The sequence below is a fragment of the Mytilus galloprovincialis genome, chromosome 3, assembly GCF_965363235.1.
Source record: "Mytilus galloprovincialis chromosome 3, xbMytGall1.hap1.1, whole genome shotgun sequence".
Lineage (NCBI taxonomy): Eukaryota > Metazoa > Mollusca > Bivalvia > Mytilida > Mytilidae > Mytilus > Mytilus galloprovincialis.
In genome coordinates this window covers 86,818,523-86,834,329 of record NC_134840.1, presented here as the reverse complement: position 1 = coordinate 86,834,329, position 15,807 = coordinate 86,818,523, and the positions used below count along the sequence as shown (strand labels likewise).

General features: G+C 32.6%; 2 protein-coding genes across 5 annotated transcripts in view; one reads left to right on the top strand and one right to left on the bottom strand.

The window, feature by feature from the left end:
* Window positions 1–15,807, top strand: part of LOC143069269 (uncharacterized) — a 425,535-nt gene that overhangs the window by 300,874 nt on the left and 108,854 nt on the right. The gene's annotated exons all lie outside the window — the stretch shown is intronic.
* LOC143069268 (A disintegrin and metalloproteinase with thrombospondin motifs 18-like) overlaps window positions 4,253–15,807 on the bottom strand; it is a 33,817-nt gene continuing 22,262 nt past the window's right edge. For both annotated transcript variants that reach the window (XM_076243812.1, XM_076243813.1), the window contains exons 14-18: window positions 11,369–11,443; window positions 10,735–10,826; window positions 10,366–10,477; window positions 5,376–5,465; window positions 4,253–4,387 (exon numbers count right to left, since the gene is read on the bottom strand). In XM_076243812.1, the coding sequence (XP_076099927.1) occupies window positions 4,374–4,387; window positions 5,376–5,465; window positions 10,366–10,477; window positions 10,735–10,826; window positions 11,369–11,443 (383 nt within the window). In that variant the 3' untranslated portion in view covers window positions 4,253–4,373. The remainder of the gene's footprint in view (window positions 4,388–5,375; window positions 5,466–10,365; window positions 10,478–10,734; window positions 10,827–11,368; window positions 11,444–15,807) is intronic.

Sequence of the window (15,807 nt, the reverse complement as noted above, 5' to 3'; positions counted from 1 at the left end):
TTTATGGTAAACCACAAGTGGTACGTCAATCATATTTGGTATGCAGTTGTATAAGCATTGGCACATCTCATTTCCATGGAGATTATTTGGCCCTGCACCCTCAGTCATGGTCTATTGATTTCAAAACTTTTGCTTATTTTACATGTATTAGTTTGTAATTAGGTTAGTTTATGGGGAACCACAAGTGGCAGGTCAATGATATTTGGTATGCAGTTGTATAAGTATTGGCAAACTCATTTCCGTGGAGAATAATTGGTCTCGCCCCTCAGTCATGACTTTGAAACTTATCTTAGTTTACATGTATAAGTTTGTGATTAGATCAGTTTAAGATGAACTGCTAATGTTAAGTTAATGATATTTGGTATGCAAATTTATTGGCATTTGCAAGTAACGTTTCCATGGAGTTTATATAGCCTCAACCCCTCTTCATGGTTCATTGGCTTTGAAACTTTTACTTAGTTTACAAGTTAATGTTTGTATTTAAGTTTGGGAATGACTTATTATAAGTCAAAGGTATTTAGTATGCAGTTGTATTAGCATAGGTACATGTACATCTCATTTACATGGAAATTGTTATGCCATAATACTCAGTCATGGTTCATTGACTTTGAACATTTATATAACTTGTGTAAGATGTCAATAAGCTGTAGGACACAAAAGTTTTACAATATTGTCATAGTTTACTGAATCCATAATATAGAGTTTTTTGTATGTCTGCAAGAGTTTTGTGATTGTTTGTGGGTTGTTGTTATTGTGGTCTGTCTATAGGCCTTTTTAGAAACTCAATTCCAAAAGGCCAAATCTGATTTTAAAACAGCAGTAAATACAACTTAATTTACTTGTTGGAAAGTTATCTGACATAAACTCCACCTTGAAGTAATTGTTTTATAGCAGTCAATGTAGGACCTTCTTTAAGGGCATCCGATAGAGTTTCTCGATAAAATGTCATTTTTATAATTTTGTAATAAGTTGTAGGCCTTGGCGAGTTATTAAATAAAACACAAAATAAAACATAGGTCACCGTGCTTGTTTTCGAGAAAATTCAGGCTAAAAATTGGGGATTTGTGCAATTTTGTAAAACAATTAGGCAATGTTATAAATTTTTTGGAGCAGATATTTTTCATCGTAAATTATTAAGATCAGGTTCAATCTGAAGTGACAAAAAGGAAAAAAATAAATCACTACACGAATAACTATACAATTATTCAAGCCTTGCTTGACATTGCGGACCAGATGCTCAAAGTGGTATTTTTTTAAACCTAAAAAAATGGAAATAAACTGTTTCTGAAAATGTAATTTTTATCATTTTTCTGTATATTAAACTGCATTTTGTTATGCTTTCTCCAAATCTCAAATAAAAAATATAGGTCACCGTGCTCGATTCCATGATAAACGTGATTTATCCTAAAAATTGCGTCCCCCTTTGTAAACTCAATGTTAGCGCAAAAGTGCAAGACGTCGCTGGCAGACAATTTCGATGTTATCTGCAAATTACTGGCGACATTTTTAGATGTATAAATATTGCTTGTAAAGTACTATCTATAAATTGGTTGTATTGGTTCGGGAAATAAAATCATGTGAATAACAAATACCTCTCTCTGTTTGTGGTCTAAGTGAGAAACATCTCAAGAAAAATAATAACGGACTGTTGATAATTTTTACAGCTTTTAAAATTAAAGACTCGGCAATTTAGAACTTGACATACACAACATGAGGTACATTATTACTGTACACACTCGTATATTATTTCATACCGTATGTTGACCTCTAGATTGGTTTTTTTTTTGTTTGGTGGGCTGCTGTTTCATTACAAGTATTTCTTAAAATCCTTTTATTCAAGTTTTAATCACTGAGAAATCCGTTTTTGTTGATACGAATTAAAAGTTCACCTCGTTTGGACAGTAAATCAAATTTAAATCATTGCAATTCGAATTAGAATTTACGTTAGGACGTCAAACATTTCAAATGCGAATTAAACTAATTCTAATAAGTTAATGCGAATCGAATTCGAATTACGTGTGAACTCAGCCTTATCCTGCAAACGGAACTTCTTTCTTTGTACATAAATTGCAGCACATACATAAGGCCGTTACTTTTTTCGTTTGAATTGTTTTACATTGTCATTTCGTGACCTTTTATAGCTGACTATGCAGTATGGGCTTTGCTCATTGTTGAAGACCGTTCAGTGCCCTATAGTTGTTAATTTCTGTGTCATGTTTGTCTCTTGTTGGAAGTTGTCTCATTGGCAATTATACTACATCTTCTGTTATATGTGGTCAGAAAAAAAAAGCAAACTCTTATAAAGGGGAATCTTCAATTTCCTAAAGAATGCTCTTGTCCAAACAATGAAACTATAACTCTGAAATTTTTGATTTGGCAAAAACGATTGGATTAGTTGCGATTGAAATCCTTCTCTCATAGCGTAGTTTTATTGGTAAATAACTATGTATTTTTTTCACCATAGCGCGTACATGAAATATCGCATGTCCATTCCTCTGTTTGTCCTTCCCACCTTCTTGTTAATTACATTTTTCAAGTGAACAAGTCTTGCCAACTTTTATAAAACTGATATTGTATGGATACGTTAGAAAATCAGTGCATATCAAATATTCTTTAAAAGAGTTATGCCATTTGGAAGCATTGATTATATTGGAAATTGCATTGAATTTGTTGTCATTCCGTCATTTCTCTAATATATTTACAAAAAATATAAAGAACAAAATAAACAGCTGCGCTAAGAGCGCATGATACGCCAGTCATGTTATGAAAAAAACATTATACATGTTTTGAAAATAATTTGGGGGTTGAACAGGAAGTCATGCTAAGTATATCTTGACTCATTCATAATTCTTGCTCAATAGTAAGTTTGTATATCACAACATGTTTTATATGATCCCCAAATTGAAGCTAAATAAAAATTCAAGAACTCAAAAATGAATTAAAGAGTCATCACGAAAAGTATACAGATCTTAAGGATAATTTAACTAAAAAGTATGTGAAGTTTTATGCAATAATTATAAATAGTTTCTGAGATACGGCGCGACATGTAAAAACCCCCTCTTTTTGTCATAAACTCAAATAACTCTAAAATCAAATTTTGAATCATCCTCAAAAAGTATATACAGATCTTCAGATTAATATAACTAAGAAGTGTGTAAATTTTTAAGCAATAGTCATAAATCGTTTTTGAGTTACAGCGCGAACTGTGAAAAAAAAATCTGTTTTAGTTACAAAGTCCTGTCACTCAAAAAAATCACCAAAAATTAAACAGATCGTTTGACCATCATGACTGAAAAAACATACATGTTCAGTTTAATGAAATTTGGATAATATGCTGTTCCATGTTTACGACGGACATTTGTGTACCATAATACGTCCCGTAAAAAAAAATACGGGTGTATAAACATATTCAGTGAAAATGGACGTCGCACTCAACCCCAAAACATATAAATGAACTAAAATTAAAGTTTTCTAATAATGATGAATATTTTATAAACTTTTAAGAAAATCCTTTATATTATTAAATGTACTACTGTTGAATCAATATCTTCCTGTTCTCTAATTCATAGACCTCTATTCCTTATGCAAATGACCTAAACCATAAAAGTAAAAAATTGACAATTACACATCACAAGTGCTAAGAGAAAAACCATGATGAAAGAAAAAGAAAATACATTTGGAAGGAAGATAACGACTCTACCAAAATTCTTTTACTATAATTCACCAAATCATTAAACAACTGATATGACAAAATTTAATTAAAAAATGAGAATACATGGAAAATGTAAATAAAAAAATAAATAAACATAACAATATCATCTCTTTTTATATACACATGCTCATTGATTTAGTGTTGATTGTTTAGCAAGGTCACAATAGTTTAACTTTGGAAACAAAATCTAAAAGTTAATTAGCAGCAAATGTTTTCAAAACAATCTCAGAAAGAAATATGTGTATGCCCTGTTGTAGCTAAGGGGGCATTTATTTTTATTTTATCTGCCATATGACTAAAATAAATGAAGTTAAAAACCAAATGTTTGCACCTTTTTTCACACGGGTATAGGATTTATACTCCTCAGAATTTGAAGCAGTTTGTATCAATGTACCTGATACAATTAAACAGATTTGATAATGTCTTCATGGTAGAATAATATAGTTTAACATAAGCTTCTAATCAACCCATTTGTTTTGAAAAGATTGCAAGCAGTTAATAATTTTGGCCTTTATTTACCTTTTTACTGATAAAATATGGTTTTTTAACACAAACTTGGAATGATTATTTTTATTATGTACATAAGCTGAATGTCCATTTAGGAAAAGGGACTCTTATAACAGCAGTCACTTTCTTACAATGTTAATTATATTCTGTCCACTCATCTGTCACTGCCTGGAAAGAAGAAAAAAATGTATATAAAGATTGCTCATTAAACAAAACACAGCAAATTATATAAAATATATAATTTTTAATAGATCCATAATCTATCATAAGTCAGTAATTTATAAGTAAGTACAGTAAAACAGTCAAATGCACAGTATGTCAACCTGGAAAACTTCAACTGACCTCATTACTCCTTTACCTAAGGCCCAGTAATTAAATACCATAAAAATTCTTTACCCAGACCCAATCTTAATAGGATTGTCAGTTTTCATACATATGGTAGGTGGTTCTCTCCAGACACTCTGGCTTTCTCCACCTATAAAAACTGACCTCCACAAAATAGAATAATAGTGTTGAAAGTGGTGTGAAACACCAATCAATCAAACAATAGGGTGGAAGATCTTTTTTTAAGGACGTCAGTAATGGGCCTTTACTTTTACATGAATTCATGATTTAAGCCTATCAGGACAGTAGGGAATCAATGATTAATTTTTCAGGACACTAAAAGAATGCTTTAATTTCCCTATTCTAAGTTTGACCCCTTTATTTTGATTTCATGTTTTTAATAAAAAAAAAAATTCAGAGGTGTTTAACATTTGAATGGGGACATGTAGTTGGACCCCCCCCCCCCTTTTAAAATTGCTGGATCCGCCCCTGCTGTGTGCTATTCAGTATATTTTACTATCGAAAAGAGAGCCAAAGATAGTACATGTGCGAACATCAAAAATATCATTGACTTACTATTAGTAGTTACCCACATAACGACCTTATCTCAAACGTGTAATAAATTGTTGGTGGCAATGCCTATAGATGTCTTATTCACATGTCTTAATGTGTAAGGCAATTAAACTGGTGTTCAAAACCTACTTGCCCAGCTAGAACTCTGTCAATTCAAATTGTTTAACCCTAGCAATAGTGTTTCACACCGCTAGAATATAAAGATTACCGGAAGGTATAAATGTTTGGCAATAACAGTTTAGAATAGGATAATATTTACCTTGACATGGTTTTTGTTCTGGTTTAGTGAACAAATAACAATTTTTGTCTTCTACTTGAGCTTTTAGCTTTGTGTCCATGCAACTGATCACTACAAAATAATAAATTAGAATGATGTTACATTAGTGTTTGTTGCCAAATTTGGTCCTGAAAGGGGGTATGAAAGTATTTTAAAAGGGTTCTTAACCCAAACAAGTTTGTAATGACAATAAATACAGTAGAACTTTGATTTTTTTCAAAAAAAACAAGGGACTATTATATGAAAATCTCAGTTCTTCAGACAAATTTAAAGCTACAGATTTTTTAAAAAATCCAATCTGTTTTTAAAAAGGAATAAAATTGATATTCTTTTAAATATTGGAATTTCTTCTCCTTAATGTTAATTTTTCCTACTTAATTTTTACCTGAAAATATTTTGAATCATAAATCAGAACAAATGATTTTGCTCCATGATTACTTGAAAACTTAATTCAATAATCAATTAAATCATGAGATGAAAAACATTCAATTTTGACACACAAGTGAAAAACAAATAGACCAAAGAGCACACCAACTGCTATAGTGTTAGGCTACTGCATTTCTTTTTCTATTTTATCAGTGAAACCAAAAATTTAATAAATATTTTCAACATTTTTAAAAGAATAAAACAAAGGTGTTTTAGATATTTCATTGTTATATTTGTTTTTGTCAGAGTGCCTCAAAGAAGATTAATTTAATATTACTAACTGTGTTACCCTTTTAAAATTAAGTCACTGTAACCTACATACTTACTTAGTATTATTTTACAATAATTTAATTTTGGATGTAACACTTTTGATTGGCTGACGTCATTTTGTTTACCATATCATAGATACAATTTTGTCATGTGACCATGACATCATCAACGTTTTTTCAAGATTTACGCTGGTTTAAAATGGATTTTAAATTAAATTATAAGAAATAACTGTAACATTTTGTCAGTCTATTCGAAATAACATAAACTAGAGGCTCTCAAGAGCCTGTGTTGCTGACCTGGTCTATGTGCATATTAACAATGGACACAGATAAATTCATGATAAAATGGTGTTTTGGTGATGGTAATGTGTTTGTAGATCGTTCTTTACTGAACATTCTTGTTGCTACAATTATCTCTATCTATAATGAACTTGGCCCAATAATTACAGTGGAAAATATTTCCTAAAAATTTACAAAAATTAACAAAAATTTATGAAAATGGTTAACAATTGACTATAAAGGGCAATAACTCCTTAAGGGGTCAATTGACAATTTTGGTCATGTTGACTTATTTGTAGATCTTATTTTGCTGAACATTATTGCTGTTTACAGTTTATCTCTATCTATAATAATATTTAAGATAATAACCAAAATCTGCAAAATTTCCATAAAATTACTAATTCGGGGGCAGAAACCCAACAACAGGTTGTCCGATTTGTCTGAAGATTTCAGAGCAGATAGATCTTGACCTGATTAACAATTTAACCCATGTCAGATTTGCTCTAAATGCTTTGGTTTCAGAGATATAAGCCAAAATTTACATTTCACCCCTATGTTCTATTTTTAGCCATGGTGGCCATCTTGGTTGGTTGGCCGGGTCACACCACACATTTTTTAAACTAGATACCCTAAAGATGATTGTGGCCAAGTTTGGATTAATTTAGCCCAGCAGTTTCAGAGGAGAAGATTTTTGTAATAGATTACTAAGATTTACGAAAAATGGTTAAAAATTGACTATAAAGAGCAATAACTCCTTAAGGAGTCAACTGACCATTTCGGTCGTGTTGACTTATTTGTAACTCTTACTTTGCTGAACATTATTGCTGTTTACAGTTTATCTCTATCTATAATAATATTCAAAATAATAGCCCAAAATGGTATAATTTCCTTAAAATTGCCAATTCCAGGGCAGCAACCCAACAACGGGTTGTCCAATTCGTCTGAAAATTTCAGTGCAGATAGATCTTGACTTGATAAACAATTATACCCCATGTCAGATTTGCTCTAAATGCTTTGGTTTCAGAGTTATAAGCCAACCAGATGCTCCGCAGGGCACAGCTTTATACGACCGCAGAGGTTGAACCCTGAATGGTTGGGGCAAGTATGGACACAACATTCAAGCTGGATACAGCTCCAAATTTGGATTGTGATTAAATAGTTGACACAGTATAGGTTTCTGACACAGAATGAATGTGGTCTAATGAACTTTAAAATTTTTTTTTGCCTTTGAGCAATTCACTATGCTGTTGAATATTAATCCTCTCAAAAAAATGTTTGAAGAAATTTTCTTTTTATTTATGAAATCTGAAATGAGAAAAATTTAACCCCCCCCCCCCCCATTTTTTTTTTCACATCCCCCATTCCCTTTTTCCAAAACTGATCTCAATTCAAATTTCTAATGGAGTTTGCAACAATAACTACTCATTTAAATACATCATAAAATATTAAAATGTAACAAAAGGTGCTTGTTATCACTGAATGGTAAAGATTGTTTTAATTTATCAGTTGGTAATAAAAGTGAATATACATTGTATATTGTATAAAACAATGATTTAAGTTGACTCAACTACTATTCTGGACAAAGAAAGATAACTCCAATCAATTGAAAATTTCTTGCTATTGCACAATATTGTGCAATTAGATATTTCTTGCTATTGCGCAATACTGTGCAATTGAAAATATTTGCTATTGCACAATACTGTGCAATTGAAGATTTCTTGCTATTGCGCAATACTGAGCAATTGAAAATTTCTTGCTATTGCACAATACTATGCAATTGAAGATTTCTTGCTATTGCTGAATACTGTGTAATTGAAAATTTCTTGCTATTGCACAATACTTAATATAATAATTTTGGATCCTGATTTGAGCCAACTTGAAAACTGGGCCCATAAACAAAAATCTAAGTACATGTTTTGATTCAGCATATCAAAAAAGCCCAAGAATTCAATTTTTGTTAAAATCAAATTTAGTTTAATTTTGGACCCTTTGGACTTTAATGTAGACCAATTTGAAAACGGGACCAAAAAATAAGAATCTACATACACAGTTAGATTTGGCATATCAAAGAACCCCAATTATTCAATTTTTGATGAAATCAAACAAAGTTTAATTTTGGACCCCGATTTGGACCAACTTGAAAACTGGGCCAATAATAAAAAATCTAAGTACATTTTTAGATACAACATATTAAAGAACCCCAAGGATTCAATTTTTGTTAAAATCAAACTAAGTTTAATTTTGGACCCTTTGGACCTTAATGTAGACCAATTTGAAAACGGGACCAAAAATTAAGAATCTACATACACAGTTAGATTTAGCATATCAAAGAACCCCAATTATTCAATTTTTGATGAAATCAAACAAAGTTCAATTTTGGACCCTTTGGGCCCCTTATTCCTAAACTGTTGGGACCAAAACTCCCAAAATCAAACCCAACCTTCCTTTTATGGTCATAAACCTTGTGTTTAAATTTCATAGATTTCTATTTACTTATACTTAAGTTATGGTGCGAAAACCAAGAATAATGCTTATTTGGGCCCCTTTTTGGCCCCTAATTCCTAAACTGTTGGAACCAAAACTCCCAAAATCAATCCCAACCTTCCTTTTGTGGTCATAAACCTTGTGTCAAAATTTCATAGATTTCTATTCACTTAAACTAAAGTTATAGTGCGAAAACCAAGAAAATGCTTATTTGGGCCCTTTTTGGCCCCTAATTCCTAAAATGTTGGGACCGAAACTCCCAAAATCAATCCCAACCTTCCTTTTGTGGTCATAAACCTTGTGTCAAAATTTCATCGATTTCTATTCACTTTTACTAAAGTTAGAGTGCGAAAAATAAAAGTATTCGGACGACGACGACGAATCAAGACGACGACACAGGACGAAGACGACGCCAACGTGATAGCAATATACGACGAAAAATTAAAATTTTTGCGGTCGTATAAAAACTACATTTTACCCCTATGTTCTATTTTTAGCCATGGCGGCCATCTTGGTTGGTTGGCCGGGTCACGCCACACATTTATTAAACTAGATACCCCAATGATGATTGTAGTCAAGTTTGGTTTAGTTTGGCCCAGTAGTTTCAGAGGAGAAGATTTTTGTAAAAGCTAACGACGACGACGACGGACGCCGACGCCAGACGCCGACGCCGGACGCAAAGTGATGAGAAAAGCTCACTTGGCCCTTTGGGCCAGGTGAGCTAAAAATGTGGTGCGCACTGTTAAATTACCTGCTACGCGCGTTTTTCAGTGTGCACCACATTTTTTATGTTATTTCTTCATAGACAGAAAAAATATTACAGTCATTCCTTTATTACACATACCTCTGTCCCCTGTAGATGTACATTTATATGACCACTGGTATTTACTGGTATGATGCAGTGATGTATTATTTTACATTATACATACCTGTCCCCTGTAGATGTACATTTAGATGACCACTGGTATTTACTGGTATGATGTAGTGATGTATTATTTTACAATATACATACCTGTCCCTTGTAGATGTACAATTGGATGACCACTGGTATTTACTGGTATGATATAGTGATGTATTATTTTACATTATACATACCTGTCCCCTGTAGATGTACATTTAGATGATCACTGGTATTTACTGGTATGATGCAGTGATGTATTATTTTACATTATACATACCTCTGTCCCCTGTAGATTTACATTTAGATGAACACTGGTATTTACTGGTATGATGTAGTGATGTATTATTTTACAATATACATACCTGTCCCTTGTAGATGTACAATTGGATGACCACTGGTATTTACTGGTATGATGTAGTGATGTATTATTTTACATTATACATACCTGTCCCCTGTAGATGTACATGTAGATGACCACTGGTATTTACTGGTATGATTAAGTGATATATTATTTTACCTTATACATACCTCTGTCCCCTGTAGATATACATTTAGATGACCACTGGTATTTACTGGTATGATGCAGTGATGTATTACTTTACATGATACATACCTCTATCTGCTGTAGATGTACATTTAGATGACCACTGGTATTTACTGGTATGATGCAGTGATGTATCATATCTATAGCTGACATTTGCTGTTACAGATTGAAAATAAGTAATCTGAAAAATAAGAGTCAAACACTTATTAAAGTATGCTTATCCATGGGATTTATAATTAGTTACTTTAGTGCAGAGCTTGTAATGAATATGTATGAAATATTTGCCACTGAAAGTTAAGCAAACTACAATCAGCAGTCATATTTGGAACTATTTAAAGCATTCAGAAATTTTATATTCCCAACAAATTTGTTTCATTTTTCAATTTTTTGTTATTTTAAGGATTTTTCTAATGCAACATAAGAATTTAAGTAACTTACATATAAGTTTATATTCCAGAGAGATGGCTCAGGAAAATCTTTAAGCACATCTCCAAACCTCAAAGTTCCTGCCTTTTCTTCATATTTTGCATCTGAATAAAATACATTTTATAATGTACAAGCCATACTTTTATTCTAAATACTGCCTTATTTATTTTAAGTCAATACACCAGCTAAATAATTTAAACCCAAAATTTGACCACTTTAAGTGAAATAACAAATTCCACACTATAAAACTGCTGATCATCTCATTAGAAAGAACAACTTTTATAAGCAAATGGACTAGATTATCATCTTTGAATTTATGTTTCAACAAATTGGACTTAAAATTAAAAGAAAACACATGATGTATTGCCTAGCTCACTTCCTATATGTTACTATAGGGATCAGCAAACATTTGTGATGAACAATTTTAAGTTCATTCAACATATTGAAAATTCACAAGAAGTTGGTGTCTAACAGAATCAAAATCAAAAAGTGCTAAGTGCTAAGTGCTAACTTATCACTGTCAAACAACTGGCTGAATAGGAATTCATTCTATTCAGTTGTACTTTAGAAAAGAAATATTTTCTGGACAAAATTAACAGATGAACAGATGGAGTAAGTAAATGCAATATAGCACATTCTGACATACCAATTTGTGTCCAGTCTGTATTATGGTTTGAGGCAATTATTCCTGTAGATCCAGCTGGTACTGTGTGGATTAAAACTAAAAGATTGTAATAAAATATTATAATTGGAACAAATTTTTCCAATTAACTCAATATAATGAGTTATAAAACTGAAATAAAAATGCATTCTTATTATTGGTATCAATTTTTTCAATATAATTCTAGAAATATGATACTATTTTTGTGATAATAATTTTGGATTCAAATGTCCAAAGCATTTTGAAGTAATCCCATCGAAAAGCATCTACTAAAACTAAAAGCTCCCACAATTTCATTGAAACTTTTTCACAACTGGAGTGAATCATCAAATATATACAATCAAATCAAGGTTTCTGAAAATTGAATTGAAGGTTAAATAAAAAATCAACAAAGCTTATGATGTGACCAGAGGGTCATGGCAAACCATTTATGAAGGAAATATGTTGTATGTAACAAAAAATATATACTACTGAAATGTGAATGCATCACTGAAATAGCATTATAAGGGTTGCAAATGAGTGGTGACCTTGAACAAGACAAATATAAAAATAAAACCTCACAAACAGGTTTTGTTAAAGAAATCCTAAAAAATTTAAAAACAGCAAAAATAAATCCCTTTTCATCATTAATTTCAGTGGTAGACAAATGCAAAGCATAATAAAACAGTCAAGATAGACAGTTATATGGATGGATTTGGTAAATTCAGATGCCCTAGCCACAAATATGGCTATTTCACAAAGTTTTTGATAGTAAATTGATAGTTCACTCCTGCTGTGAAAAAAAATATATTGAAAAGTGCATGTTTTCAATTCAGAAATTATGTGCATGGAGGCCCTTTGAGTACAAGAATCAATGTGACAACGACCCAATAACTAGAGGCTCTAAAGAGCCTGTGTCGCTCACCTTGGTCTTGTGCATATTAAACAATGGACACTGATAAATTCATGACATAATTGTGTTTTGGTGATAGTGATGTGTTTGTAGATCTTACTTTACTGAACATTCTTGTTGCTACAATTATCTCTATCTATAATGAACTTGGCCCAGTAATTACAGTGGAAAATATTTTCTAAAAATTTACACAAATTTATGAAAAATGTTAAAAATTAACTATAAAGGGCAATAACTCCTTAAGGGGTCAATTGACTATTTTGGTCATGTAAACTTATTTGTAGATCTTATTTTGCTGAACGTTATTGCTGTATACAGTTTATCTCTATCTATAATAATATTCAAGATAATAACAAAAAACGGCAAAATTTCCTTAAAATTACCAATTCAGGACAGTAACCTAACAACGGGTTGTCCGATCCATGTGAAAACATCAGGGCAGATAGATCTTGACCTGATAAACAATTAAACCCTGTCAGATTTTCTCTTAATGCTTCGGTTTTTGAGTTATAAGCCAAAAACTGCATTTTACCCCTATGTTCTATTATTAACCGTGGCAGCCATTTTGGTTGATTGGCCAGGTCACGCCACACATTTTTTAAACAAGTTACCCCAATGATGATTGTGGCCAAGTTTAGTTTAATTTGGCCCAGTAGTTTCAGAGAAGAAGATTTTTGTAAAAGATTACTAAGATTTACGAAAAAATGGTTAAAAATTGACTATAAAGGGCAATAACTCCTTCAGGGGTCGACTGACCATTTTGGTCATGCTGACTTATTTGTAAATCTTACTTTGCTCAACATTATTGCTGTTTACAGTTTATCTCTATCTATAATAATATTCAAGATAATAACCAAAAACAGCAAAATTTCCTTAAAATTACCAATTCAGGGGCAGCAACCCAACAACAGGTTGTCCGATTCATCTGAAAATTTCAGGACAGATAGATCTTGACCTGATAAACACTTTTACCGCATGTCAGATTTGCTCTAAATGCTTTGGTTTTTTAGTTATAAGCCAAAAACTGCATTTTACCCCTATGTTCTATTTTTAGCCATGGCGGCCATCTTGGTTGGTTGGCCGGGTCACGCCACACATTTTTTAAACTAGATATCCCAAAGATGATTGTGGCCAAGTTTGGATTAATTATGCCCAGTAGTTTCAGAGGAGAAGATTTTTGTAAAAGATTACTAAGATTTACGAACTAGAGGCTCTAAAGAGCCTGTGTCGCTCACCTTGGTCTATGTGCATATTAAACAAAGGACACAAATGGATTCATGACAAAATTGTATTTTGGTGATGGTGATGTGTTTGAAGTTCTTACTTTACTGAACGATTTTGCTTCTTACAATTATATCTATCATGAACTTTGCCCATTAGTAACAGAGAACTATATTTGGTAAAAATTTACATAAATTTACCAAATTAATGAAAATTGTTAAAAATTGACTATAAAGGGCAATAACTCCTTAAGGGGTCAATTGACCATTTAGGTCATGTTGACTTATTTGTAGATCTTACTTTGCTGAACATTATTGCTGTTTACAGTTTATCTCTAACTATAATAATATTCAAGATAATAACCAAAAACAGCAAAATTTCTTCAAAATTACCAATTCAGGGGCAGCAACCCAACAACCGATTGACCGATTCATCTGAAAATTTCAGGGCAGATAGTTCTTGACCTGATAAACATTTTTATCCCCTGTCAGATTTCCTCAAAATGCTTTGGTTTTTGAGTTATAAGCCAAAAACTGCATTTTACCCCTATGTTCTATTTTTAGCGGTGGCGGCCATCTTGGTTGGTTGACCAGGTCACGCCACACATTTTTTAAACTAGATACCCCAAAGATGATTGTGGCCAAGTTTGGATTAATTTGGCCAAGTAGTTTCAGAGGAGAAGATTTTTGTAAAAGATTACTTTAATTTACGAAAAATGGTTAAAAATTGACTATAAAGGGCAATAACTCCTAAACGGGTCAACTGACCATTTTGGTCATGTTGACTTATTTGTAGATCTTACTTTGCTGAACATTATTGCTGTTTACAGTTTATCTCTATCTATAATAATATTCAAGATAATAACCAAAAACATCAAAATTTCCTTAAAATTACCAATTCAGGGGCAGCAACCCAACAACCGATTGACCGATTCATCTGAAAATTTTAGGGCAGATAGATCTTGACCTGATAAACATTTTTATCCCATGTCAGATTTCCTCAAAATGCTTTGGTTTTTGAGTTATAAGCCAAAAACTGCATTTTACCCCTTTGTTCTATTTTTAGCCGTGGCGGCCATCTTGGTTGGTTGACCAGGTCACGCCACACATTTTTTAAACTAGATACCCCAAAGATGATTGTGGCCAAGTTTGGATTAATTTGGCCAAGTAGTTTCAGAGGAGAAGATTTTTGTAAAAGATTACTTTAATTAACGAAAAATGGTTAAAAATTGACTATAAAGGGCAATAACTCCTAAACGGGTCAACTGACCATTTTAGTCATGTTGACTTATTTGTAGATCTTACTTTGCTGAACATTATTGCTGTTTACAGTTTATCTCTAACTATAATAATATTCAAGATAATAACCAAAAACAGCAAAATTTCTTCAAAATTACCAATTCAGGGGCAGCAACCCAACAACCGATTGACCGATTCATCTGAAAATTTCAGGGCAGATAGATCTTGACCTGATAAACATTTTTACCCCATGTCAGATTTCCTCTAAATGCTTTGGTTTTTGAGTTATAAGCCAAAAACTGCATTTTACCCCTATGTTCTATTTTTAGCCGTGGCGGCCATCTTGGTTGGTTGACCGGGTCACGCCACACATTTTTTAAACTAGATACCCCAATGATGATTGTGGCCAAGTTTGGTTTGATTTGGCCCAGTAGTTTCAGAGGAGAAGATTTTTGTAAAAGTTAACGACGACGGACGACGACGACGGACGACGGACGACGGACGACGACGGACGACGGACGACGGACGACGGACGCCAAGTGATGAGAAAAGCTCACTTGGCCCTTCGGGCCAGGTGAGCTAAAAATGGTTAAAAATTGACTATAAAGGTCAATAACTCCTAAAGGGGTCAACTGACCATTTTGGTCATGTTGACTTATTTGTAAATCTTACTTTGCTGAACATTATTGCTGTTTACAGTTTATCTCTATCTATAATAATATTCAAGATAATAGCCAAAAACAGCAAAAATTCCCTAAAATTACCAGTTCAGGGGCAGCAACCCAATAACGGGTTGTCCAATTCATCTGAAAATTTGAGGGCAGATAGATCTTGACCTGATAAACAATTTTACACCATGTCAGATTTGCTCTAAATGCTTTGGTTTTTGAGTTATGAGCCAAAAACTGCATTTTACCCCTATGTTCTATTTTTAGCCATGGCGGCCATCTTGGTTGGTTGGCCGGGTCACGCCACACATTTTTTAAACTAGATACCCCAATGATGATTGTGGCCAAGTTTGGTTTAATTTGGCCCAATAGTTTCAGAGGAGAAGATTTTTTTAAAAGTTAACG